Source organism: Citrus sinensis, chromosome 6 (genome assembly GCF_022201045.2).
Source record: "Citrus sinensis cultivar Valencia sweet orange chromosome 6, DVS_A1.0, whole genome shotgun sequence".
NCBI classification, from domain to species: domain Eukaryota; kingdom Viridiplantae; phylum Streptophyta; class Magnoliopsida; order Sapindales; family Rutaceae; genus Citrus; species Citrus sinensis.
In genome coordinates this window covers 8,026,722-8,052,933 of record NC_068561.1, presented here as the reverse complement: position 1 = coordinate 8,052,933, position 26,212 = coordinate 8,026,722, and the positions used below count along the sequence as shown (strand labels likewise).

General features: G+C 35.5%; 1 protein-coding gene and 1 non-coding gene across 3 annotated transcripts; one reads left to right on the top strand and one right to left on the bottom strand.

Annotated features, from left to right (window-relative positions):
* Positions 1-10,574: 10,574 nt before the first annotated feature.
* On the bottom strand, positions 10,575-10,678 carry LOC127903162 (small nucleolar RNA R71). The gene has a single exon (XR_008055881.1). It is a non-coding gene; the product is annotated as a small nucleolar RNA R71 (small nucleolar RNA).
* Positions 10,679-19,838: 9,160 nt separating this feature from the next.
* On the top strand, positions 19,839-25,936 carry LOC102606617 (serine/threonine protein phosphatase 2A 57 kDa regulatory subunit B' beta isoform). Of its 2 annotated transcripts, none has more exons than XM_025092706.2 (2): positions 19,839-21,571; positions 25,368-25,566. In XM_025092706.2, exons 1-2 carry the CDS (start codon positions 20,420-20,422, stop codon positions 25,389-25,391), a joined length of 1,176 nt encoding a protein of 391 aa, XP_024948474.1. In that variant the 5' UTR covers positions 19,839-20,419; the 3' UTR covers positions 25,392-25,566. The 2 variants fall into 2 exon arrangements, with proteins under 2 accessions (XP_024948474.1, XP_006491669.1); XM_006491606.4 differs by having other exon boundaries at positions 19,850-21,571; positions 25,384-25,936.
* The last annotated feature ends 276 nt before the right edge of the window (positions 25,937-26,212 follow it).

Here is a 26,212-nt window from a genome sequence, read left to right as displayed (position 1 = left end):
CTCTTCGAGATTGGTTTGACAATCTTGGACAATATAGACAACTTCAGTTCATTCAGATTCCCGATGTCTCTCATGCTTTAGCCCTTCTCCATGATCAATTTATTGGAGAACCAAGTGCTACTTTTTAAGCTGCAAGACGTGATTATCTCAACATGAAATGTTGTTCTCTTAACACAAAAGATCTTCATTACCACTACAAGCGGATGTCTTTGCTTTATTATGAGCTAAATGGATTCAATGATGCTACACTTAGACATGTATTTCTGGCTTCTTTTCCAGAAGAATTACAACCAGAGATCTAGCGTCAGTTAGCTGCTCACAAGCTTAGCATTGACACATTATCATTGGGAAAATTATTCCAGATTGCTATGGGATGTCTTGACAAATTGTGTGAACAAAAGAAATTCTTCCAGGAACTTATCAAAGACAAGGAGCCTTTCAGATCTGCTTGCAAAAAGCCTTACTTGGCTATCAAGTGTAAAGATCCAAAAAAGTGTGACTGTTCATTAAAGAAAAAGTCTCATTTCAAGAAATCTAGATTCTCATTTCCATCCAGGAAACAGCGTACTAAATAACTTCGATTTTTCAGGAGAAGGCAATCTCACTCCAAAGATTTTTCTAACAGAAAGAAAAGAAGATGTTTCATTTGCAAAAAGAAGGGTCATTTTGCCAAAGAATGCCCTGTCAAACCTCAGAAGGTGGTAAAACTTATTCAACACCTGAAATCCACTACAGAATTTTCCCCAACCACATACCAAGTCGAACACTTGTTTTCTGAACAAGAAGAGCCAAATGATGATACAGTCTTTTGCTTTACCAGTAGAATCCAGTGATTCAGACAGTTTTGAATTTGAACCAGTCTACACAGTCCAACATTCCTCCATTCTAATCCATGACCATACCATACCCATACCTTTTGTCAAAATCTAAATTGTCCCTTCCAGATATCATAAACCCATCACAACCATTGGTTTTCTTGATACTGGTGCATAGTGAAGCATGCTTAATCCTGTTATTATTCCTACTGAGCACTGGAAAACTCAGGAGGAACACTTCAAAGCAGCTGACGAAAAGATCTTTACAACTCAATTAGTTACTAAACATCCAATAGGAATCCAGTTATTTCCTAATTGTGTTGTTTGGATAAAACTAATTGGTTCATCTTTGCCAAACAAAGATCTCCTTGTAGGTTTTGACATCCTACATCAGGCAAAAAATGTCCAGATTACTTCCTCTGGTCTCCGTTACAAATCCATGATTAAACCCTTCACCAACACTCTAAAGATCTATTCTTTAGCCAATTAACCACCCACATACCAGGCCATTGCTGATCAAATCCTCAAATTTTACCCTGAAAACCATAGCCTTTTTACCCATCCAAACCCATTGTGGAAAAACCCAAAATTCTTTATATTCTTACCTTTCAAATTAAATGAAGACAACAACCCAACCAAAGCCACCCACATAGGAATGACTCCCTAAGACCTTCTCTTGGCCCAACAAGAATGTGCCCAATTGCTAAAACAAGGCCTTATTGAACCCACAAATTCTCAATGGGCTTGTCAAGCTTTTTATGTTGAAAAAAGGTCTGAAATTCTTCGTGGCAAAAAACGATTAGTCATTGACTATCAGCCACTCAACAATTTTCTCCAAGATCAGAAGTTTCCATTACCCAACAGACACACTCCTTTTGTCCACCTAAAAAATGTTCGAATCTTTTCCAAATTTGACTTGAAGTTCGGGTTTTGGCAACTTGGCATCCACCCCTCAGAACGATACAAAACTGCTTTTTGTATTTCAAATGCCCATTACCAATGGACAGTCCTTTCTTTTGGCCTCAAAACTGCCCCTTTTATTTTCCAAAAGGCTATGACCACCATCTTTCAACCCATTCTCCACCATACCGTTATTAACATTGACGATTTGCTTCTTTTTTCAAGTACTCATGATGAGCATCACAAGTTACTCCAACAGTTTTTTCAGATTATTCAAGCATATGGAATCATGATCTCTGACAAGAAAAGTACGATTGCAACCACTTATGTTGACTTTCTTGGCATGAAAATCCAAAATGGACATTATCAGCCTAGACCCCATATTGCACAAGAGTTACTCCACTTTCCCGAAAGTAACTTTACCAAAAAGAAAATCCAACAATTTCTTGGAATTATCAATTATATCCGAGATTTCCTGCCACATGTCAATCACCATACAAGCAAGTTGTCTGCACTCCTAAAAAAGAATCCACCATCCTAGTCAGAAATCCACACAGATGCTGTACAACAGTTAAAGTAGATTGCCCAGAATCCGCCACTTTTAAAGCTTATCACAGGTGGCAAAAGGATTCTACAAACAGATGCAAGTGATGAATTATGGGGGGCCATCATTCTTGAAGAATACAATGGAAAAAGAACACTTTATTGCTTATGCAAGTGGACAATTCCCTGATGCACAAAAGCATTATCACACGGTCTACAAATAAATCTTAGTCGTGAAAAATGGTATCAAAAAATTTAAATTCCATTTGATTGGCCATAGATTATTGATCCGCCTGGATAATTCAGCTTTTCCCAATATCTTGAACTTTAAGCAGAAGGTTGTTCTAGAAAAAAACCTTACTTCGGCTTAAAGAATGGTTCTCAAGATATAATTACCATGTCTAGACCTCCAAAATCAAAACCTCCCCAGTTTTTTTGTATCACTTCTTAGATTTTCTTTCCAGTTATCGCCTTGGCTAGTTCACTCCCTAAAACAGCCCTCACCTAGAAGCATTTCCCACTCAACATGACCTTTCAGTCTCCTCACCAGATCTAAGACTTTGCCAGAAAATTCCTTTTTAGGTTTTTTATGAACATCTATATGTCGAGTAAAGAACCTATGTTTTTTTCCCAATTTTCATCCTGATCAACTTTTCCTCACAGGATTAGTAATCACACCACATCGAGATATTACTGAAGATGAACTTTGGTATATCTGGTGTCTTATTGTTCTGTATGCCACAAAATTAGTTTTCCCAGTTTTACCCCTCCTCAACAAGCTCAGTCATCCAAAGCTCTCTACTTCTCTTACCTGGACTCTCTTTGAGTGGTTTTCACCATTACCATAGTGGCGCAAAAAAACTACAATAGATTGCTGACACACATCGTCTTCTGGAGCTTCCAGACCAAGAAGGAAAACAATTCACTACTGTTTTTATTATCCACCGTCCATACTTCCAGTATCCTCAAACCAGAGATTTTTGGACACAAAATCAGAGTTATGAATGGATCATTGTTCCTCACATTGCCTGTCTTGAACAAGATTTTCAAATCAAGACTTCCTTAAAGAACTTCCTCATGGAACTTAACCATATTCCTCTAGACCAATCAGATATCCTCTACACATCTCTTAGACCAAATCATGAAATGTTCATGATTCCCACACCATCCTTACATTCTCAGCCACACAACCGAGGAATCATCATAAAAGAAGAAAAGCCAGACTACACTAACTTTTTATTCCAAGATTCCCAAGATCCTTATGAAGATTTTACCCCGGTACCTTCACTATCACCATATGAATTCCCTGGATCATCCTCTTCTCCATATCTGCCATTTTCCTCACAGCCTGATCATTTTCCTCAGCCAGCTCCTTCATCACCAAAGAGTCAATATTTCCCTTGGCCATGTGTTCTAGGATGTTCTCATCCAGAAAAAATCTTCAAAAAAGACAAAGACCTTGATCGTGATCCTAACGAGACATATTCCTCCTCATCCGAAGACTCGTCAATATCTCTTTAAAGAGATTTGTCACGTTGTAAAAATGTAAAATAAAGTGCTTTATGCTTTAACTAAAGTGCTTTATGCTTTAACTTTTTAAAGTTGTTTGTCCTTATGCAATTATGCACTTTGCTTTTGTCGGCCACTACTGTTCCAGTGAGCCCTACCTACTTTTGTAAAATATGTGTGTTGTGTGCCAGCTGGAATGATCTTGAACCAGCTTTTGTCTTTTCTTCTCCTTATCTTTTTATAAGGAGAGTTATTTTGAATAAAGAAGAATGACAGTTTTTAGATAACATTTCAAAGTTTCAATATTCCACCCTATGGATAACTAAAATTTTCATTTCTATTCTTTAATCCTAAGATTCTTTAGGGTTTAGAAAGCTGATCAGGCTGTCATTCTTTCTTTGTTCTAAGACAATAGACGAAACCCTGTCTTTAGACTATGTGACCAAAGAGAGTCTGTGTCTTTTAGGGTTGTCTATGCTCTTAGTTCATCGTAAGAAACAGAATGTCTGGTATCTTGTAACCACGCCATTCTCAAGTGAAGTTCAGCCAAAAAAAATTAAGAATTGTGTATTTTTGAAAAAATTAAAAAAAAGTGGTCGGTGAATAATTTATCTTTTACATTTGAGGGTAAAAAAAATCATTTACACAATATTTCTATTAGTTCTCTTAATGGTTTGAAGACGAAAGTGGATAGGTGCAAAATAATGTAGCTTCAGGTGGAATTAAGCAAAAAAAAAAAAAGAATTATGTATTTTTGAAAAAAAAACCCGAAAAAATAGGTGGTCGGTGGATAATTTCCCTACTTTTGGCATAGCAACATTCAACGGATGCTTGAATCTCCTTTCATTAAGATGCAGCAGTGTGTACGCACTGCATTTGAGCACTCGTTCAATTTTGTAGAATCCATCCTAGTTCACACTAAGGGTGCCATCCCCTGGGTCTTTGGTGTATTAGGTAACCAGACGAACTACGAGATCCCTTTCAATGAGGAGTGGGGATGAACCTTATTTATTGCCGTGGTTTGGGATCTACTATTGATACTCAACGATCTTGAGTATGGTGAGCAGCCTCTTTTCTTCAGCCAAGTCAACTACAGCAGCCAAGAGTTCTTCATTCTTGCTCTCATAGAAATAAGTGAGTTTATGTGTTGGGACCCTTATTTCAGCGGGGATAACAACATCTATTCGATACACCAACGAAAAGAAAGTCTTCCCTTTAGAGATGCTTTTCAAAGTGCGCTAAGTCTATAAGACGCTTGGTAGCTCCTCTGGCTATAATCCATTTTGGTCATCCGGCTTCTTTTTCAAGAGATTCTTGACAGTCTTATTGACCACATTGACCTGCCAATTAGACTGAGAGTGAGCTATAGAGGTCGATTGGCAATCTTAGATTAGCTCAAAATTCTTGGAACTTCAAATTGTTGAACCAAGTCTTATTGTTGGAGATGATCTTCTGAGGGATCTTGAAATGATACATGATGTTCTTCCAAATGAAGTCAGCAATTTTCTTCTCAATAATATGGGCTAAAAGTTCAACACCTAGCCGCTTGCGAAATAGTTGATGGCCATGAATGCATATTTCACTTGCCAATTCTTTATAGGCATGGGACCAGTGATATCGACCTGTACAACAAACAGTTAAGAGGTATGTAGCACTGTAAGTTTTCTTAGGGCTGTCTATGTAACTTAGTGAACCATTGGCACTTGTCACACTTCTTTATTTTCTCTTTAGAGTTGACTCGCATAGTGAGCCAGTAATAACCTGCCCTCAGGGCCTTAATATGCCAGAGATTAAGTTTCACTGCGACCATCACACATTCCTCTGTGAATTTCTTCAAGTGTGTAGTCGATGTCAGAATACCTTATGAATTTAAGCTAGGGGGCTAAGAGTCCGTGACCATATAGCTTATCCCTAATTAGATAGTACTTGGTGGTTCTGTATCTGAGTTGATGGGCTTTATTTTTATCATTGGGGATGGCTTCCTTGTTTAGCTATTCAATTGTGGGATCCATCTAAGATCCCCCAATGATCACAAAACTAATCTCAAAGTGATGGTCCTCAGTAATGCTGGATCTTAGCACCCTTTCTACAATTATAGTTTTGGAATGATGACCTCCCCTTCGACGCCATTCTTATAATTTAATATGAATCAAAATTGAATAATTATGTAATACAATAGCTGAAAAAAAATTAAATTTATATAAACCAATCCAGTGTATTGATGATGTGTTTTTTTTTTTGTTTCACGTACTATGTTAGGTGATGAACATATAATATATACATATTTTACCCTTAATTATACAATTGCTAGTTATTTTATTTGTTATTTTTAATTAATTATATTATTTTATTGAACAAGGTAATAAATTGAAGATTGTGAATAATCTGTGCTTAAAGGGATCAAAACTAGAGAGAGTTGAAGATTATTTATGCTCGTTGCCGCGGTGATAAAGTCCTAAAAAAAATAATTAAATCCATTGGCCGAATTAATAGCTAAATGACATGAGAAATATTAGCCAAATTAAATGGGTTGATTACAATTCCATGTAGTGAGCACATGAGTGAGAACAAAACAAATTAAAAGGCCAAGCCTTTTGGCTTTAGAACTGAAAGGGTCGGTGGCCCATTTTGGAGATTATAAAAAGAAAACGAACTTTGGCTTTTGGGGAGGAGTAGCCGCTAGAGGAAGCAAGTGAGGAAGGAAGCATTCGAAAGAGAAGAAAATAGCAGTAGCAGCACTTTAATTTTCCATGGCTAATTTTATTTCTTTTGTTGCTCTCAATTGAAGTATGTCCAGCTAATTTTCTTATACTAAGGTTAAGGATGAAACCCTATTCAATGAAATAATTGTCTTTTCATTTAATTAATTCCTTACATGTGTGCTTTAATGTTTATGATTCTTGTTTCACATGATTAGTGGGATGTTATTAAATCTTTTCACCAATTCTTTCTGCATTATTGATTGTTAAGATCAATACTTGATGAAATCTATGCTTGGATCTATAAAGTTGATATACGATTATCGTTGATTCTGTGTCTTTCATTAAATTATTTACATAGAGTGCTTATGAAAACTTTGACTCTTTGTTATTCAATATGCTTACATGCGATGCTTAGATATCATACTATTAAGTAGAACAAAAACTACACAAGATTAATTTGATTGGGCTTAATTGTTATATTCATGAGATGACATAAATTGATTTCGATTTGTCACTCTAAAATTGGAGATTAATTAATAATTAGATGATTACTAGTTGAATAGTGGTGGATTCTGAAACCTTGGTAATCTTTGTCTTATTGAATTCTTCTTTACTTTAATTGTTTTCTTAGTTTAATTAGTTTTATTTCTCTTAAAAACTCAATTTTCTCAATTAGGATAGGATTAATATTAATTTAAGATTTAAATTAGACTTTTCAATTTATAGCAATCTCTGTGGCTTCGACCTCGTTACCACTATTCTATTTCTAAATTCGTGCGCTTGCGAGTTTATTAAAATTTTTCACAACACTAGGAGTTGATCAATAACATATATTGTGAATAAAAAAAGAGTTATGTGTGCGTGTTTGCTGAATGTTATTGAATGCTTGTTTTGATATTTTGTATCAAGATCATATTTGTTATGAAAAATGGATAAGATTGGATACCATATAATAGAAGGTATGTGGAGTATATTGTTGGGGTGAATATGTTTATAGAGTTAGCTCTTGAAAACTCTGATACTGGATATTATAAGGTGTCCTTGCACTAAATGCCGAAATGTTGCATTTTATCCTTCTAGGATAGTGAAAGATCACTTATTTTTAAGGGTTTCAATGAGAGTCACATATTTGGACTTGGCAAGGGGAAAACGAACCTAACATGAAAATTAGTGACATAGATGACCAAATAGACCCACCATATATGGAATTTAATTAGGATGAGGCAGTAAACATAATTCATGATGCATACAAACATTGAGATAAGGAACTTGCGACCTAGAATTACCCAAGTTGTGAAAAATATACTAGGTTAAGTTCACTGGTCAAGTTATACAACCTGAAAGGGAAATATGGGTGGTCTGATTCTAGCTTAAATGATTTATTGAGTCTCTTGGGTGACATGTTTTCTAAGGACAATAAATTACCTAGCTCTATATATAAGGCCAAAAAAATCATGTCTACCTTGGGCTTGCAGTATACGAAAATATATACATGTCCAAATGATTGCATATTATACAGAAAAGAATATGCAATCCTCTCTAAATGTCCTACTTATGGAGTATCTCAATGAAAGAAAAAAAATTGTTCCAAGGATAAATATAGGAAAGGAATTTTGGCCAAAGTTGTATTGTATTTTCCACCTATTTCTAGATTTAGGCAAATGTTCCAATCACCACAAATTATAAGGACATAACTTGGCACGCAAATGAAAGAAAGATTGATGGTAATCTTAATCATTCAACTGACTCACTAACTTGGAAATCAGTGGATGACAAGTGGCCTGACTTTGTTTCTGAGTCTAGAAATCTTCGTCTTGCTCTTTTGGCTGATGGAATCAGTCCACGTAGTTTGCTAAGTAGTACATACAATTGTTGGCCGATTGTTCTTATAGCTTATGTTGAGTGTTAGAAAATGCATATTTATAAAGGAGAAAACCATCATTTTACATTTCAAGTCTTACTAACAACCCTTACTTTTATGTTTTTAACATTCTTGTGATTTAATTACGTGTGTTTTATTTTAATTAAGTAATTTATGTATTTTAGGGGCATTATAGTCATTTCACAATAAAGGAAAGATCAGACGGCAAAACGGACATCACTTTTAAACTCAGGACGGTCGAAAACCTTAGGAGGAGTATAAAAGAAAAAATGGCACTATTCACATATACAATACTATTCATGTATACGGTACTGTATACGTTACTGTTCACATAGATGGATCGATGACGTGGCATTGACCGATGATGTGGCATTGACTGATGAGGTGTCACGATCCTGTTGGACTAAAATTCTTATGTACTGTTAATGGTGACGTGGCAGCATATTAGTGGACGAAAAATTTCGCGTACGGTGAATGCATCACACAGGATTATTTTCAACCAAACCGCGTTACTGTTCATCTGGGTCAAACCGTGTTACTGTTCATCCACGTGGTCAAACCGTAGACTGTTGACTGATGACGTGGCGCAATCTTGAGCGTCCAAACTATTTTTAATCCGATGGCCATAATTTACTCCTTGTATCTATAAAAAGGGGGTCTCCCCCCCCTAATTTGATAGCTCTGAATCCATTTTTGGACTCTGTTTTCTGTAATTCCCTCTCCATCTTGTATTTTCTTCGTATTTTAATAAATTCTCATTTTGCCCCTAGTTCAATTATGAGTGGCTAATTTTCTTTCAAGCTTGGGTTGAAGGTGAAGTCTCAACATGTGTCATGGGCTTAATTTGGTAAATTTATTTTCTCTTCCCCTCTAGTTTTTGTGGATATTTTGACTTCTCATCGACAAATAATAATATTCTTGTCTAGTACCGCCTTGGTTTCACCAGCCCTCTAGTACAAGGTTATTATTATTTGGCACGATAAACCCTTAGCACCATATTGATTAGAGCGTGGTTCATGAGGTGTCGATTCCCCCCTCATGATTTAATTGGCATTAATACGGATTATTTAGCCCATGATGCATGTTGATACGGATCCAGATACCCAAGTACGTCATTTCAATAGATTTCGCTTCAATTTATTCTCGCCATTACAATTCCAATTTTAGAATTTATTATTGCCATTTCAATTCCAATTTAGGATAATTTAAATCACTTCCACCACAATTCCAACCACCCATTTACAAAATTAATTCTAGATATAATTAAAATCCGCCTCCTCGTGGGATCGACACTCGTCACCATTAGTCTATACTACAATAGATTCGTGCGCTTGCGAGTACATTAAAATTTGCACAACAAGTTTTTGGCGCCGTTGCCGGGGAGGTAAGTACTTTTAATTCATAGAATTAATTTTTGTGAATAATTTCTTTTATTTGTTTTCTTGTATTTTTTATTTTTATTAAAAAAAAAGAAAAAAAAGTGAATCTACATTTAAAGGTTAGTATTTTTTTTCTTTTTCTCTTCTTTAAAATTCTGTAATTTCATTTTCAATTTATTTTTCTTTGTAATTTTTTTTAGTTATCTTATTAATTTATTTTTAGTTGATTTATTTCACGTATTTATTTTTGTGTATTTTTATAGAAAGGTTGTAATAGCGCAATAAGGTTAGTATCGTAATTTCTCCCTCTTCTTTATTTTTATTTGTTTTGTTCCCATCTTTATTTTTATTTTATTTGTTTTGCATGCATGGTCGAAGGTCATTATTACCCAATCTTGAACGTATAGACCTTGAACTTGAGAAAACACTTCGCACACACAAACAAGTAAAAAATAAATTTGGAATGGATTTGCTACCACATGAGAGGCCATTTAAAGATTATTTCAGTCCTTTAGCAAATTTGAGCACATCATGTATAAGATACCCAAATGTAGTTGCTAGGAGCTTTGAATTAAAACCTAGTGTGCTAAATTGTCTCCCCAAATTTTATGGCCTAGAAAATGAGGACCCATATAATCATCTGAATGATTTTCATGCCATTTGTCAAACTTTTAAATATGAAAATTTTTCAGACGATGATGTTAAACTCAGATTATTCCCATTTTCTTTAAAGGATAGAGCTCGTTCATGGCTTAATACATTGCCTGCCAATAGCATTTCATTATGGGAACAAATGGTAACTAAATTTTTGAATAAATATTTCCCAGTGCATAAAACCAATGCTATTCGCAGGGAAATCTCGGAGTTTACCCAGAGAGAGGACGAGCAATTTTTCGAAACATGGGAGCGATTCAATGGGCTACTCTTGAAGTGTCCACATCATGGGTACGAGAAATGGCACCAATGCCAATACTTTTTGGAGGGATTATTGCCGAATGTGCAAGAATGGCTAATGGCAACAAGTGGAGGAGAGTTAATGTCAAAAAGTGCATCAGAAATTTGAGAATTCTTCCAGAGACAAGCGGATAATTCCCAACAACGGAGTCGATCACTCAGGAATACTAGAAGAATTAAAGGAGTGAATGAGGTTCAAATTGGCGAATCAACTTCGGGAATCAAAGAAGTTAAGGAGATGGTTGAAGGTCTTGCTCGACAAATAGCATCGTTATCAACTGCTAAATCAACAGAGCCACATGACCATGACTCATACTCAGATCAAGCCAATGCCATAGGTGTAATGAGAAAACCATCGAATTATAACCCATACTCCAACACATATAACCCTGGTTGGAGAGACCACCACAATTTTTCATGGTCTCAAGGACTCCAACAGAATGGACCAGCAACTCTAGCTCCACCAACCAATTCCTCAAATTCCTCAAGCCTCTCAGCCCCTATTTAGACCATACAATCAGAACCAGAACTACTCTCAACCCAGACCATGGGAGGATTCATTCCAGAATCTCAAGAATCTTACTCACTCTATGATTGAGCAACAGAACCGCACCATTGATGGACTACGAAATGAGTTGAGAGCAAGCTTCAACTCACAAGCCCAATCAGTTTCAAGCCTTAAGAAGATGGTGGGACAACTTGCTTCTTCAGTTTAGACCTTGGCAATGACCGTTGAGAAAGGTAAATTTCCAAGTCAACCAGTGCCTAATCCTAAAGGAGTACATGAAGCAAGTACCAGTTCACCACAACAGCATAGAGAGGTCAAAGCAGTCATGACCTTGCGAAAAGAAAAAGAAGTCGACAACAAAGTGGAGATGCATGTGACAAAAGAAAATCAAATTGTACCTGTGAATGTTGAGGACTCATCACCGGAGGAGAAAGAAGAAACCAACCCACGGGAATATGTTCCCAAAGCTCCATTTCCTCAGAGGTTAGCTAAAGGAAAAAAAGAAAAATCCACAGGTGAGATTCTTGAAATCTTCGAACAGGTAAATGTTAACATCTCTTTACTTGATGCTATTAAACAAGTTCCATCTTATGCCAAGTTTCTTAAAGACCTTTGTACTAAAAAGAGAAATATGCATGTGCAAAAGAAGGCATTTTTAATAGAAAACGTTAGTTCTATACTCCAACATAAAATTCCTTTAAAATGCAAAGACCCAGGCTCCCCCACTATCTCATATAGTATAGGGAACCACACAATTGAGAATGCTTTGTTGGATTTAGAGCTAGTGTAAATCTTTTGCCTTACTCTGTATTCGTGAAACTTGGACTGAGAGAATTACACCCAACTCCAGTGGTGTTACAGCTTGCAGATCGGTCTACGAAAATACCTCGTGGTATTGTGGAGGACGTGCTTATCCAGGTAGACAAGTTTTATTTTCCTGTTGATTTCATTGTAATTGACACTCAACCAATACAGGATTCGAGGAAGCACATCCCCTTTATTCTAGGCCGACCTTTCTTGGCAACTGCGGATGCTCACATTCAATGCAGGACTGGAAATATACAGTTGTCCTTCGGCAACATGACTATAGAGCTGAACATCTTCAACATTGCCAAACAACCTCACAATGCAGATGATGGAATTGTTGATGTGGATTTAATAGAAGCATTAGTTGATAATACTTTTGTTTCAAACCTTAGTGATGATCCTTTACAAACATGTTTAACTCACTTTGGTTTGGATTTTGATATTGACAGATCGGTCGATGAGGTCAACGCCCTACTTGACTCAAAACCATCTATGGACACTAATAAATGGAAGTCAAGAGTTAAGCAACTAGCACCATCAGAGAAGCAACTCTTCCATCATCAGAACCACCACCGAAACTCGAGCTCAAATCATTGCCCAACACTTTGGAATATGCGTTTTTGGGAGAAGAAAGTACTCTACCAGTAATCATCTCATCATCCCTAAATGACGAACAAAAAGGTAAGTTGTTGGATGTTTTAAAAGAGCACAAAGGAGCATTAGGATGGACCATAGCAGACATAAAAGGTATAAATCCAGTAGACTGCATGCATTACATTCACCTTGATGAAAATGCTAAAACTACTAGGGAGATGCAACGTCGGTTAAATCCTAGCATGAAAGAAGTTGTTAGAACAGAAGTCCTTAAGCTATTAGACGCAGGTATCATTTACCCCATTTATGATAGTTCATGGGTCAGTCTTGTGCAAGTTGTCCCCAAAAAGTCAGGAGTCACTGTAGTTACCAATGCCGATAATGAATTGATACCCACTAAAGTAACTACAGGATGGCGTGTATGCATTGATTATAGGAAGTTGAATTCTGTCATGCGTAAAGACCATTTTCCTTTACCATTTATCGATCAAATGCTTGATAGATTAGTAGGCCATGAATTTTATTGCTTTCTAGATGGCTACTCAGGATACAATCAGATTCCCATAGCACCAAAAGATCAAGAGAAAACTACTTTCACTTGTCTTTTTGGCACATTTGCATATAGGAGAATGCCATTTGGATTATGTAATGCACCTGCTACATTTCAACGATGCATGTTGAGCATTTTTTCTGATATGGTTGAACGATTCCTTGAAGTCTTTATGGATGATTTTTCTGTCTTTGGTGACTCGTTTGATCAATGTTTACATCATCTAACACTAGTTCTGCAGAGATGTATTGAGAAGAACTTGATCTTAAATTGGGAGAAGTGTCATTTTATGGTAAAACAAGGTATTGTTCTCGGTCACATCATTTCGAGCAAAGGTATTGAGGTTGACAAAGCCAAGGTGGATCTCATTTCTAATCTTCCTCCACCCAAAAGAGTCAGAGAAGTAAGATCTTTCCTTGGGCATACTGGTTTCTATAGACGTTTCATTAAAGATTTTAGCAAAGTTTCTAGACCCTTATGCAATTTACTTGCTAAGGATGCACCTTTTGTCTTTAATGATTCATGTCTTGTGGCATTTGAAAAACTAAAGCAGTTGTTAACATCATCACCCATCATTTAGCCCCCAAACTGGAGCTTACCATTTGAGCTAATGTGTGATGCATCTGATTATGCAGTAGGAGCAGTATTAGGACAAAGAGTTGATCGAATTCCCCACGTTATTTACTATGCTAGTATGACATTAAATGATGCACAGTTGAACTATTCAACTACTGAAAAAGAAATGCTAGCAGTAGTGTTTGCATTGGAAAAATTTCGATCATATCTCATTGGTTGTAAAATAATTATATTCACAGATCATGCTGCTTTTAAATATCTTCTCACAAAGAAAGATGCAAAAGCTAGACTAATTCGTTGGGTGTTACTTTTGCAGGAATTTGACTTGGAATTCAAAGATAAGAAAGGGACAGAAAATGTTGTGGTGGACCACCTCTCTCGTCTCCATTTTGACACAATTACAGAGCCATTACCATTAAATGAGTCATTTCCAGATGAACAATTAATGAGTGTGGAAGTATTACCTTGGTATGCTGATATAGTTAATTATCTTGTTACAGGTAAACTTCCAGAGCATTGGACCAAGCAAGACAAGGCTAAATTCTTTGCAAAGATAAAGAATTTCTTTTGGGATGACCCGTATTTGTTCAAGTATTGTGCTGATCAAATTGTTAGACGATGTGTCCCAGAAAATGAAATTCTGAATATCCTTTCATTCTGCCATGAACAAGCTTATGGAGGTCATTTCAGTGCTAAGAAAACAGCAACTAAAGTTTTACAATGTGGTTTCTATTGGCCAACTATATTTCAAGACGCTTACACTTTCTGTTCTTCATGTGATAGGAGTCAATGAATGGGGAGCATTACGCGAAGGAATATGATGCCATTAAATCCAATTTTAGTGGTTGAAATTTTTGACGTATGGGGTATCGACTTCATGGGACCCTTTCCCCCATCTTTCGGCCATCAATACATATTGGTTACTGTTGACTACGTATCAAAATGGGTAGAAGCAATTCCATGTAGAACCAATGATCACAAGGTGGTGATAGGATTTTTGAAAAGTAATATTGTCTCACGCTTTGGATTCCCTCGAGCAATAATCAGTGATGGTGGTGCCCACTTTTGTAACAAAGCATTCAAAGCTCTTTTGACAAAGTATTCAATCACACACAAAGTGGCGACCCCGTATCATCCGCAAACCAGTGGCCAAGTTGAGATCTCCAATCGAGAAATAAAGCACATATTAGAAAAGACGGTGAGGCCGGACAGAAAAGATTGGTCATTAAGACTTGATGATGCCTTATGGGCATATAGAACGGCTTTCAAGACCCCGATTGGGATGTCACCCTACAGGCTAGTGTATGGAAAAGCTTGCCACCTACCTGTGGAACTCGAGCATCGTGCGTATTGGGCCATCAAGAAATTCAACTTTGACATGCAGCAAGCCAGCTCAGAAAGAAGATTACAGCTGGCAGAACTTGAAGAAATTCGCAATGATGCATACGAAAATGCCAAGATTTACAAGCAACGAATGAAAGTCTTCCATGATAAGCAAATTATGAGAAAATCGTTCACTCCAGGTCAGAAAGTGCTTTTATTCAATTCTCGCTTGCACCTATTCCCAGGTAAGTTACGCTCTCGTTGGTCTGGTCCCTTTATTGTTCATACTGTTTTTCCACATGGGGCAATTGAAATTAAGGACCCAAAGAACGGTGTCACGTTTAAAGTTAATGGTCAAAGATTAAAGCCATATCTAGAGTACCAACCACATGACGAAGACACCGAAATAAATTTGAGTGACCCATCAAATTTGATTTTATTTCTTTTTCTTTTCGTTGATTTGATTTTTCTTTCTTTCTTTTTATTATTATTCTTTTGCTAATTGAAATTATTTTTGCATAAGTGTGTTTATTTTACCATTAATTTTCTCTTATCATTTTTAATCATGAGTCTCATACTTAGACCGTTCCTCCTGAACATTCTTAAACCACTTCAACGTGTCAAAACTCATCTCAAAAGGCAGATTCAATTTTGTAAAACACAACGCATTTGGGCTCTACAACCACCAGAGTTAGTAGCCTATGTTGAGGGTTTAGAACGCCAACTCAGAGACATTGAGAGAAGTGTTTACGACATCCAGTTGGAGCTTGAGGTAAATTCAATAAGAGGACGATTTTAATTGTGTGTTTTAATTTGTTTTTCTATTTGTGTGCTTTAGTTTGTTACCCCGGTGAAGTGGCGGATAACGGTACTCCATGACAATCAAGTCGGTTACTTCAGTTTGCCATAATAATTGATATTCTGAGGCGAAGGTATGGACAGAAACGAGATTCTAGCGCAGCTTCACAAGCGATTCCCTTCATTTCCTCAGAATGCCCTCCTTACGATCTATAAAGCTCGGTCCGAACGCATGCGATTACTCATGAGGAATAACATACCTGCTGACATCCGTTGGTTAATCGAGGCTAAAGTACGATCGGCAGGTGAGTTACCTCCAAAATTTATTGCATACATGCCTGGTTGTGGTAAAGGAAATTATGCAAGAAAATGACGAGCTCGAAGAATTTCTGTTGCTTGTCATAAGTGTGCCAGAATGAGTTGCAATAAAAACCCATGTTCTTTAGGAATGGTGTCTGATAACAGGGCAGATAAGATTCAATTCATTAGGGATGGCTTGAATAAGGAGTCATTGGATGATATCCTTTTGTCTCTTGAAACGCATCCCAGTGGATATGTGCAAGGAGCGATTCTCCAGTTATGGCCATTATTCCAGAAAGAGCATGCACGATATAGTCTCGGGAATCTGACTATAAACGACCCTGTTTGCCAGTTTATAAGAAAACTGGATAGGAAGCCTATCCTCGACCCATAGAGGGCGTTCAAGCCGTTTCTGGACGTAAAACCAGAGGAAGATGTGAGCCACAGTCGCAACTACCTGTAAATATCCTTTTTACTTTACTGTTATTTTATTTCACTTCATTGTTGTTTTATTGTTTGCATTATTGTCTTTAATAATTTTATTAATGTTTTCTTTTTCCTTATTACTGTTTGTTTTTTCCTTTTCTACTGTTTCTTTTTTGACTCGCGAGCCACGTGCTTTACGCGTTATTTGACATGGACATGTGACCTCATACACAACTATGACCCACTATCACCAAGACTCTTAAATGTGATTTTCTTTGTTAAGCACTCACAAATTATTTTTGCGAAGTATCACTCGCATGCAGCAAACTAAAGTCATTGCAAGCAAGCAAGATGTCGTTTGCATATAGGACTAAGAAAAATAAATTTTCTCCCATTGATCTTGAGGTATATACATTAATCAACAATGTTTTATGTGAAACCATATGAAGTAACAACATTCTAAAACACTAAATACCATTATCGAAAATCTCGTTTTAGTCCATATATAAATTTATTTAATTTGCAAACCAAATGATTGTCTTTGTCAGTACAAAAATCTTGAAGCTAATTTATGTACACTTCTTTTTCAAGATCCCCATTTAAGAAAATAGTTTTTACATCTATTTGATATATCTCTAAATCAAATAAGCTAGTAAAGCCATGATTATTCTAAATGAATCCTCTTTAGAAATCGGAGAAAATGTTTCTTGATAATCTATGCCTTCTTTTTTAGTGAATCCTTTAACCAAAATCTAGTTTTATATCATTCTATTTTACCAAAGGGGTTTCTTTTGGTTTTATAAATCCATTTGCAACCTACAATTGAATAGCCATAAGGTAATTGAACGAGATACTTGACTTTATTTTTAGTCATAAATTTCATTTCTTCTATCATTGCATCATGCTATAAATTAGAATTCTTTCTACTATGGCTTGTGAAAAGGAAGTTGGATCTTGATCGAGTTCATGATTAAACTTAAAATCTTGAAGGTATACTTCATATTGACTAGAAATCGCAAATTTCATTATTCTTAAAGACTTTCTTAATCCTATTATTACACTTTTATTTTGTGAAGTTTGAGTGATAGAATCTTCATGAAGTGGTCGAACTTCATTGGTTGTTCCTTAATTATTTTCGTAGGAAATACACCAACAAATTCTTTAATTCCTTGAAATTCAATATTTCTAAAAAATTCATTTCTATTCAGTTTGAGTTCTTCATGAAATTTTACATTTATGGCTTCAACAATCCTTATAATCTGTGATGGAAAATAAACTTATAGCCCTTAGAATTTGCTGGATAGCCTATAAAATAACCATGCATGTAAAACGTATTTTGAAATTAGTACATATATTAATTTAATGGTAATGCATGTAACATATTCATGACCATATCAAGAAAATACATGTGACATTCTCCCACTTGGCTCACATAATTTTATCTTATGAGATAAATTAAATTTTGTTTTTATTGCCATAGTAGCTACTCAAACTAAATGATAATGATACATTATTTATTCAAATAGAAATTTTAATATACATGAATCATGGTGGTTATGCTTATTTTAACCAACATTTCCTTCCATCTATCATAAGTATAGGATTCTTCTTATTTGAATATCTTCAATACTGCATGAATGAACTTCATATAAGCCATTCAGGGTCCAAACAAAAATAGTCTCAATAAATAAATACGACAAACTTTATGTGCACAAAATTAATTTTGTTAAAAGTTGTATATACATAATCATAGATGAATGTAGCAAACAAACATTAATTTATTCAGGAAGCCCCATATGTTCAACATGACTATTATTCAATTTGGTAGGCAACCCTTTTCATGGAGTCTGCAAGCATAATAAGCTCAATATTTATATACTCAATAGTTACTTCACACTTCTTGATATGATCTCTAACAATACTTTACATCAATATGTTTGCTATGGCTCCCACTCTTATTATTCTTTGAAAAGAATATTGTAGTGAGATTGGCACAACAGATTTTTTATGGCCTTTCTATAGAATCAACAATTTTTAGGTCTATGATAAAATTTCTCAATCATAATGATTGTGCTGTAACTCCATAGCATCCAATAGGCTTAACTGTGGTGCAAAAGCTAAAGTCAATAATAGTTAATAGTTCTGAAAGAAGAAGATTAGGAAGAGAGTTTGGCATAACCATTGACAGTGAATCATGCTCGTTGTTTGACCATGACTTTGAGGGATGATATTCAGTAGATCACAATGAAGATATTTTACTATCTACACCATGCCATGTGTCAATAAGAAAGGTACTCTAGCAATTGAAGTCTAACATATGCAAGTTATAATTATGTGAATCACTTAAATTATCACACGTAATGAATTAATAAAATAAGGAGGTTCGAGACTCTAAAAAATAATTGGGAAAAATCAATTTTATATACATGACTCATTAAAAGCATCAAGTGCAAGTGTTGAACTCCAAATAATAATCTTCATACAATCGCGGTACAAAAAAAAATGAAGGGACTCGCTTAATCCTTGAAAATGAATGAATGAGGTTAGGTCCTGAATGACCTAATCTCCCATCAACCTCTGAGCGTAGATCTACAAATAACAGTTCAAAGGAGTGAGAAATAATTTTTTTTTTAATCTTTGCAGACTTTCATATCTTTTAGAAATACAGAGACTCAGAAAACACTAGTTAACCAAATTGTAAAATTAACAAATTAATAATTCCCTTAAGCTCTCATTACAATCATGAACTTTAAAGTGTCTTTAAATCTACACCACAACATTCATCCAATTCGTTTAGAAGTAGAAGAATATTAGGAAAGGATTCAAAACTCAACCTATAGTGAGGTTGATCAATAAGGTAATAGACGAACTTGAGAGTGTCTTTAAAGCTACACCACAACACTCATCCAATTCGTTCAGGAGTAGAAGATTATTAGGAAAGGATTCAAAACTCGACCTAGAGTGATGTTGATCAATAGGGTAAATCAATAGACTTCCGGAGTATTGAAAATTTTTTATGGATTTAGCTCCTCCATGTCAAAAATATTTAGGAATAAGTATAAAACACGAACATGAAAATGGTAATAACAAGAGTATGATCCAAAATTTTGTTTCTATCTAAATAACTACAGTGGGTCCTGGTGTTGCCGATTCTTCAGTCAAAAGCCACGTGTTTTACAAATAAGTGAAAAAATAAATCAGAAGCGTGTTTCGTAAGAGGCATCATTTATCCCAAAAAAAAAAAATTCTCATTCATTCACACCCAACCCAATCTCTCTTTTTTAGTAATTGTAAATTAATTACGAGAAAAGAAGAAATGATAATGAAAGCGAAAAATTGAAAATGCATTTATTCTTTTTTTAAGCTTTTTTTTAACTCGTTAATTATCCCCAACTTTGGACTCTCCCTTTCTCCTCTCTTCAAATTTATCGTGTTTTTTTTTCTGTCGACAGTATTCGTCTCTCTTTCTCTGCCATCGGATTAATCATCTCCGTCAGATCAGCTGACCGATATTCCGTTGATCTGACCGCAGATGAGTTCCTATTCCGATCAATCAACGGTTACATTTATGCAAAAACCGGTACAATTCTTCTCTGATTTCTTTCTCAGATCCGCTCCAATTTGACAGAATCAAAATCTCATTCAATTCCTTTGCTTCGTCTCTTTCTTTTATTATTATTATCATTATTATTATTATTATTATTTCTTCTTCTTCTTATTATTATTATTATTTTTCCATGCTCACTAATCCATCAAAGCTCATTTTTACCAGCCAATTACAATCAAAATCACTATTCAGCGGTCAGGTGTTGTCGCTACTAGTTTTTAAAATTAGGGTTTTGTTCATACTTCAATGTTTAAGAAAATCATGAAAGGGCGTAAGCCCTCTAAATCGGATCCTAATGATCAATCTCTTTACGGCTTCCCCCAACGAAACCCTATCGCTAATGTAGTAGTAAATCACTCTTCTCGGGCCGGGCCGGGGCTGCCCAGCCCCAATAGTGGTAGCCCCGCTTCGGTGGTGGCCACTCCGCCGCCTATGTTTAGTATTGAACCGCTGCCGCTGTTTCGAGACGTGCCCGTATCTGAGCGCCAGAATTTGTTCCTGCGAAAGCTGCAAGTTTGTTGCTTTCAGCTGGACTTTAATGACTCTATGAAAAGTGTTCGCGAAAAGGAGATTAAGAGACAGACGTTACTGGAGCTTGTTGATTTTATTCAATCTGGGTCCGCCAAAATTACTGAGAATTGTCAAGAGGAGATGATTAAAATGATTTCCATTAACATTTTTCGCTGTTTGCCTCCGGCTTCTCATGAGAATACTGGCCAAGAAGTTGTTGACCCTGAAGAAGATGATCCCTACTTGGAACCATCTTGGCCTCATTTGCAGCTTGTTTATGAGTTGCTTTTGAGATATGTAGTGTCTTCAGATACAGATACGAAGATTGCCAAGCGGTATATTGATCATTCATTTGTGTTGAAATTGCTTGATTTGTTTGATTCTGAGGACCCCAGAGAAAGAGAGTATTTGAAAACGATTCTGCATCGGATTTATGGCAAGTTCATGGTGCATAGGCCCTTTATTAGAAAGGCAATTAATAATATATTCTATCGGTTTATATATGAGACTGAGAGGCACAGTGGGATTGGTGAACTTCTGGAGATCCTTGGGAGTATAATCAATGGATTTGCATTGCCGATGAAAGAGGAGCATAAGTTATTTCTTGTTCGAGCGCTATTACCGCTACATAAGCCGAAACCTGTTGCTATGTATCATCAGCAGCTTTCTTATTGCATTACGCAGTTTGTTGAAAAGGATTACAAGCTGGCTGATACAGTCATTAGGGGGTTGTTAAAGTACTGGCCTTTGACTAATTGTCAAAAGGAAGTTCTCTTCCTTGGAGAACTTGAAGAAGTGCTAGAAGCAACGCAGGGTGCTGAGTTTCAGCGCTGCATGGTTCCTCTTTTTAGACAGATTGCCCGTTGCCTCAATAGCTCTCATTTTCAGGTTTGGGAATAATCTAAAATTTTAAAACTTTATTTTTTATATGTGCTTCGCCATGATTTTGAATTTGGATATTTTTGGTCTGAAATCAGTTATAATCTTTCAAGATTCCTTTTTGCATTGGAATTTTGCTAAATAATATTTCATTAGGCTGCCAGTTGTCAAAATCTATGCTAATACTGCTATGCTGTTGACTTGGGACAAAGATTAGGTGTACATATGCATATTATTTTGCTTTTATTGACTTTTCCTCAATCACCCTGTTGTGTGTTGAAATGTATATTTACTCATGTATGCCAAATGAAGGTTACGGGGTCTATGAAATGTATTCAATCGCTGAAATTAATGATAATGGGATGTCAATTGGCTCATTTTCATTTTAATATTCTGAATTACAAATTTAAGCTTCTTTATGGTGTTGTTGCATGCTTTGTTTGGGTTTGAGTGATGTTGTGTTAGAATTTGGAGAACAACACCTTAGTTCAGGTCTCTTCTCTTTGGAAAATCGTTTTCCTTGGTACATTTAGTTTTACTTGCCTTACTCAGATCCTTGACTGTAGTTCTTAAATTGCTGATGAATGTAATATGACGTGTACACTATAGTGTAATCCCTCGCCAATCAGGTACCTAGCTAGCGAGGTAGGTTGCTGAGCTATTTTTAGGGAGTTTTTAGAGATCTCTTGGAGAAGCTTATATCTGTTAATGAATTTATAGAACTGTGGCAGCTATTAATTTGGGACTAGTATGGATGGGAGACGAACTAGTGTGCTATTACTACTAGGTGTTGCTTTGGATAAAAATATAGTGGTGCTAGTTCTGTTAGTATTCACTGTTTTAAGTATATTATGCTGTTGTAGTTTGTTTCTGACGAAGGGAAATTGTTGATTTATCCCATTTGTTTCGTCTTGGAATTTTCATATCTTATTTCTTTTCCTGCTTTCTGTCATGCAGATTTTTCATAGCTGTTGTTTCTGTATTATTTTCATCTCTCTTTGTGTAATTATACTTTACCTCAATCTTTCACTTTAAATTGCATCTTTCCTTATAATATATGGGAAATTATCTGCATACCACCTATTAAATATCGAAAGTACATGTAGCCACCAAGTAACAGCTTTGCATCAGCACTAGTTTGCAACATGTATCAACCAGCCTTTTTTTATGTTAACTTCGTTGAAGTGTGCTGATGTCAAAGGGTGAAACTTTAATTTTACCAAACCATTTGCATATTTCAATTTAATGCTTATAAGAGAGTAAAGACAAGAATTTTTTCTTTTTACTATTTTTATGAGAAATATGTAAAACTATATTATGAATTGGATCAACTTTGAATTTTGAAGCAGCTTGTTCACATTAGAAAATTTGCTATAAGCAATAGTCATGAATCATCAGATCCGTGCCCCCGTAATAACTTATTTAAAGACCATAAATTTATATTTAAAAAAGAAGAAGCAAAGAACCTTGTCTAACTGAAAAACATGATGGACACGACAGTGGCTTCAATATCACCTCCTCCTTCTCTCAATTCTCCACAAACCCATTCCCTTTTACTGAAGTCTGATAATCCAAAATGCAGTCGTGGCGAAATTTGGGTCATCATTGTCCCTGCCATTGTTACTCTTAAATGAAGAGTTAGTGTGTGGCTGAAATCAGCTGTTGAAAAGTGGAACATGATTTATTGACTAGTTGTCGTTTAGATTTAGGGCATGTTTTTTTTTGTTCGATCATGTTGTATTTTGTTATTTGGATTGGAAATGTTAAAGTCGGGTACTTTTTTGTAAATTAATAAATTTGATTTTGTTTTTAATTTAAGGGATAACTCTTAGGGCTAAAGTGGTCTTTTCATAAAGATTCTTTAACAGATTTTAATGTGGCAACTGAAATTGAAAACTAGAGATAGTGTAGTGATATTGTCAGAAATCTTTGGTGGTTACATGTACTTTTGACATTTAACAAGTGGTTCGCAGATAATTTCCCTATATATATAGCTGCTAGTACCAACAGGGTTATGGATTGTGTCAAATATTTATTGCCTTGATTGTGACCAATGATCTATCATTCATAACATGAACCTTTTCTTTTCTTTGTTCCTGCACTTTGTGATTTTATTATTTTAAATTAACGCTTCACTGGTTTTCCTCCTGGCGCTCTACATGTATAATTAGGTTGATTATCAAATCATTTTTTAGTTTGCTGAATAACCTATTTTACTTCTTTGCTTTTTGGTGTTGTTGGTGCCTTGCTTTTTGAGTCGCATTTTATCTGAACTGGTGGACAACAATGCTTCTTTTACTCTTCCTACTGTGGGAAAATTTCTTTCTTATTTGCTTTGCCATCCTCACCTATTCGTTCCTTCTAGTTGCCTTTGAAGTGATTATAATTCTTGATCAATTCATCTTAGAGTGAAATCAGTGGAGATATGGGGTGACAGATACTTGTATTTCATGCTAGTTTTGTTAGTCTTCTCCTATCTGTTACTGGTTCTAGATAATCCTAGTTGTTGATTTGTAATTGATGGGTTAGAATCAATTTTGAATTATCTTTCATTCTGTAGACAGAGCATAATATTGTGACATGTCATATAATGAGTTGGACCTAAAATTTCAAAACGTGTTAGCTATTAATCTGCCACTAGTGTGGATGGTTTATGAACATTACTCTATTAATTGGCATTCTAATTTAACACCGTAGAATTGTTATTTATGCATCTATTTCCTCACTGCATCTTTATTCTCAGTTTGAGCTCAATTATCTCACCTGCTTTAGGTATTTTACAGATAATTCTTTTACTCTTCATATTCTCTTGTTTTTCTTATCTTGTAGTGACTCCAGGTTAGAGATTTTACTCTTTGTTGGTGTATTCATAAATCCTTTCCTCTTTTTTGTCTTTCCCATTTGCTTTTGGAAGTTCCAAGTTCTCCCATTTCGCATTTTGTAGAGATATTTTGCTTGACTTTTCCTGCTTTGAGTATGGATGAATTGCTGCTTTGTCTGTACAAATATTTGTCCTGTGAATGCTTATATATTTTTGGCATCCTCTTCTGCTTCATTTTTTCAATGTGCTTGCTTGCCATGATGGTCTATCTGAAAATTTTCTGATTATGGTCTTTAGCTTCAATTTTACCTTTATAGTCCTTATTTATCTCTCTGTTCTTTACTTTTTTCCTTTTTTCAAGTCTGGATAACTGGATGGATCTTTTTGGTGTGACCAAAATTTACCTGAATCACTGGTGCATCTTATTTTAATTTTCAAATTGTTGTTCGTTTGGGCCGGAACTGGGAATTTTCCTTGCAGTGTATATCCATTAAATAATGTAATAGGTAACTTCACGAATGTCAATGGTTAGGTTTGATGTTTTCTGTGGCATCAGTCACTATAATGTTTTTCATGGTGTAGTTTCTGAATTTGTTTGTCTTTATTTCTAAGAGAAATTAAATATACAAAATCAAATAGTTCCCTGATGAATCTTTTGTATATTGCTGTGTTGCCGTTGAGTGAAATTATGTGTTGGATCTACCCGACTCAGTTCTTGCGACAAAAAATAGCTCAGTACTCATTTTTTTATATCATCTTTAAGCAAAATTATGTCTTATGCATTTTGAGTCAGTTTTTGTGGATGAGGAAAGTTTGATGCTTTTGTTCCCATATAGTCACATCTTGAAGTGTTTAGGGATCAGATACTTGCTGAATAAGAATGTATTTTGTATTTATCAGCATTTAAGAAATGTTTTAGCTTACGTGGCTTTATCTTTTTCATTTTAGTAATGAACTAGCTTTTACTTTGAAGTTTTTGCTCAGGCAATTTGCATTGCAGGTTGCTGAACGAGCACTTTTCCTGTGGAATAATGAGCACATTGTGAGCTTAATTGCCCAAAACCGAAATGTCATACTACCTATCATTTTTGAGGCATTGGAGAAGAATATCCAGTCTCACTGGAACCAGGCAGTTCATGGGCTGACTGTTAATGTTCGGAAGATGTTCTTGGATATGGACGCAGAGTTGTTTGAAGAGTGCCAGAATCAGTACGAAGAGAAAGAGTCCAGGGCCAAAGAGGTTGAGGAGCAGCGAGAGTTGACATGGAAAAGACTGGCTGATGTGGCAGAACAGAGAAGGGGAGAGGATATGGTTACAGTATAAGTGATCGCTGGGTGGCATTCTTTTTCTTTTTTATTTTTATTTTTGGTTATTAATATTTCTTCTCTCTAATTTTTTGATCTCATTGAAGATATCAGAAAAATGCAGCATAAATGTAATTTAACTAGTATGGAATCTGTTAGTAAAGTGCTGCGGAATTATTTGTGAAGAATTTGTTGTAATTTTTTGTTCACCGATGTTTCTTCCTTCTATACAGAAAGTAATTGAGTCACTTAGTTTGTACCCAATTAGACTTTTTTTACCCTTTTTTCAGAAAATTTTTGGCGAAATTTTGCGTATTCGGATTTTCGTGATTATTTCTTTATCATTCATTTATCTTTGAACATTTGTTAACGTGTCTTGAACAGCCAAACGGAGTATTTTAATGGATGAAACTTGATAATCATGGTGAACTTTGATCTTAGTTTCTTTAATCATTCAGCTCTCATGATCCTTATTATTTTACTGGTAAACATCGAACTTGTTATCCTGTTTGTAGTTTCACAAA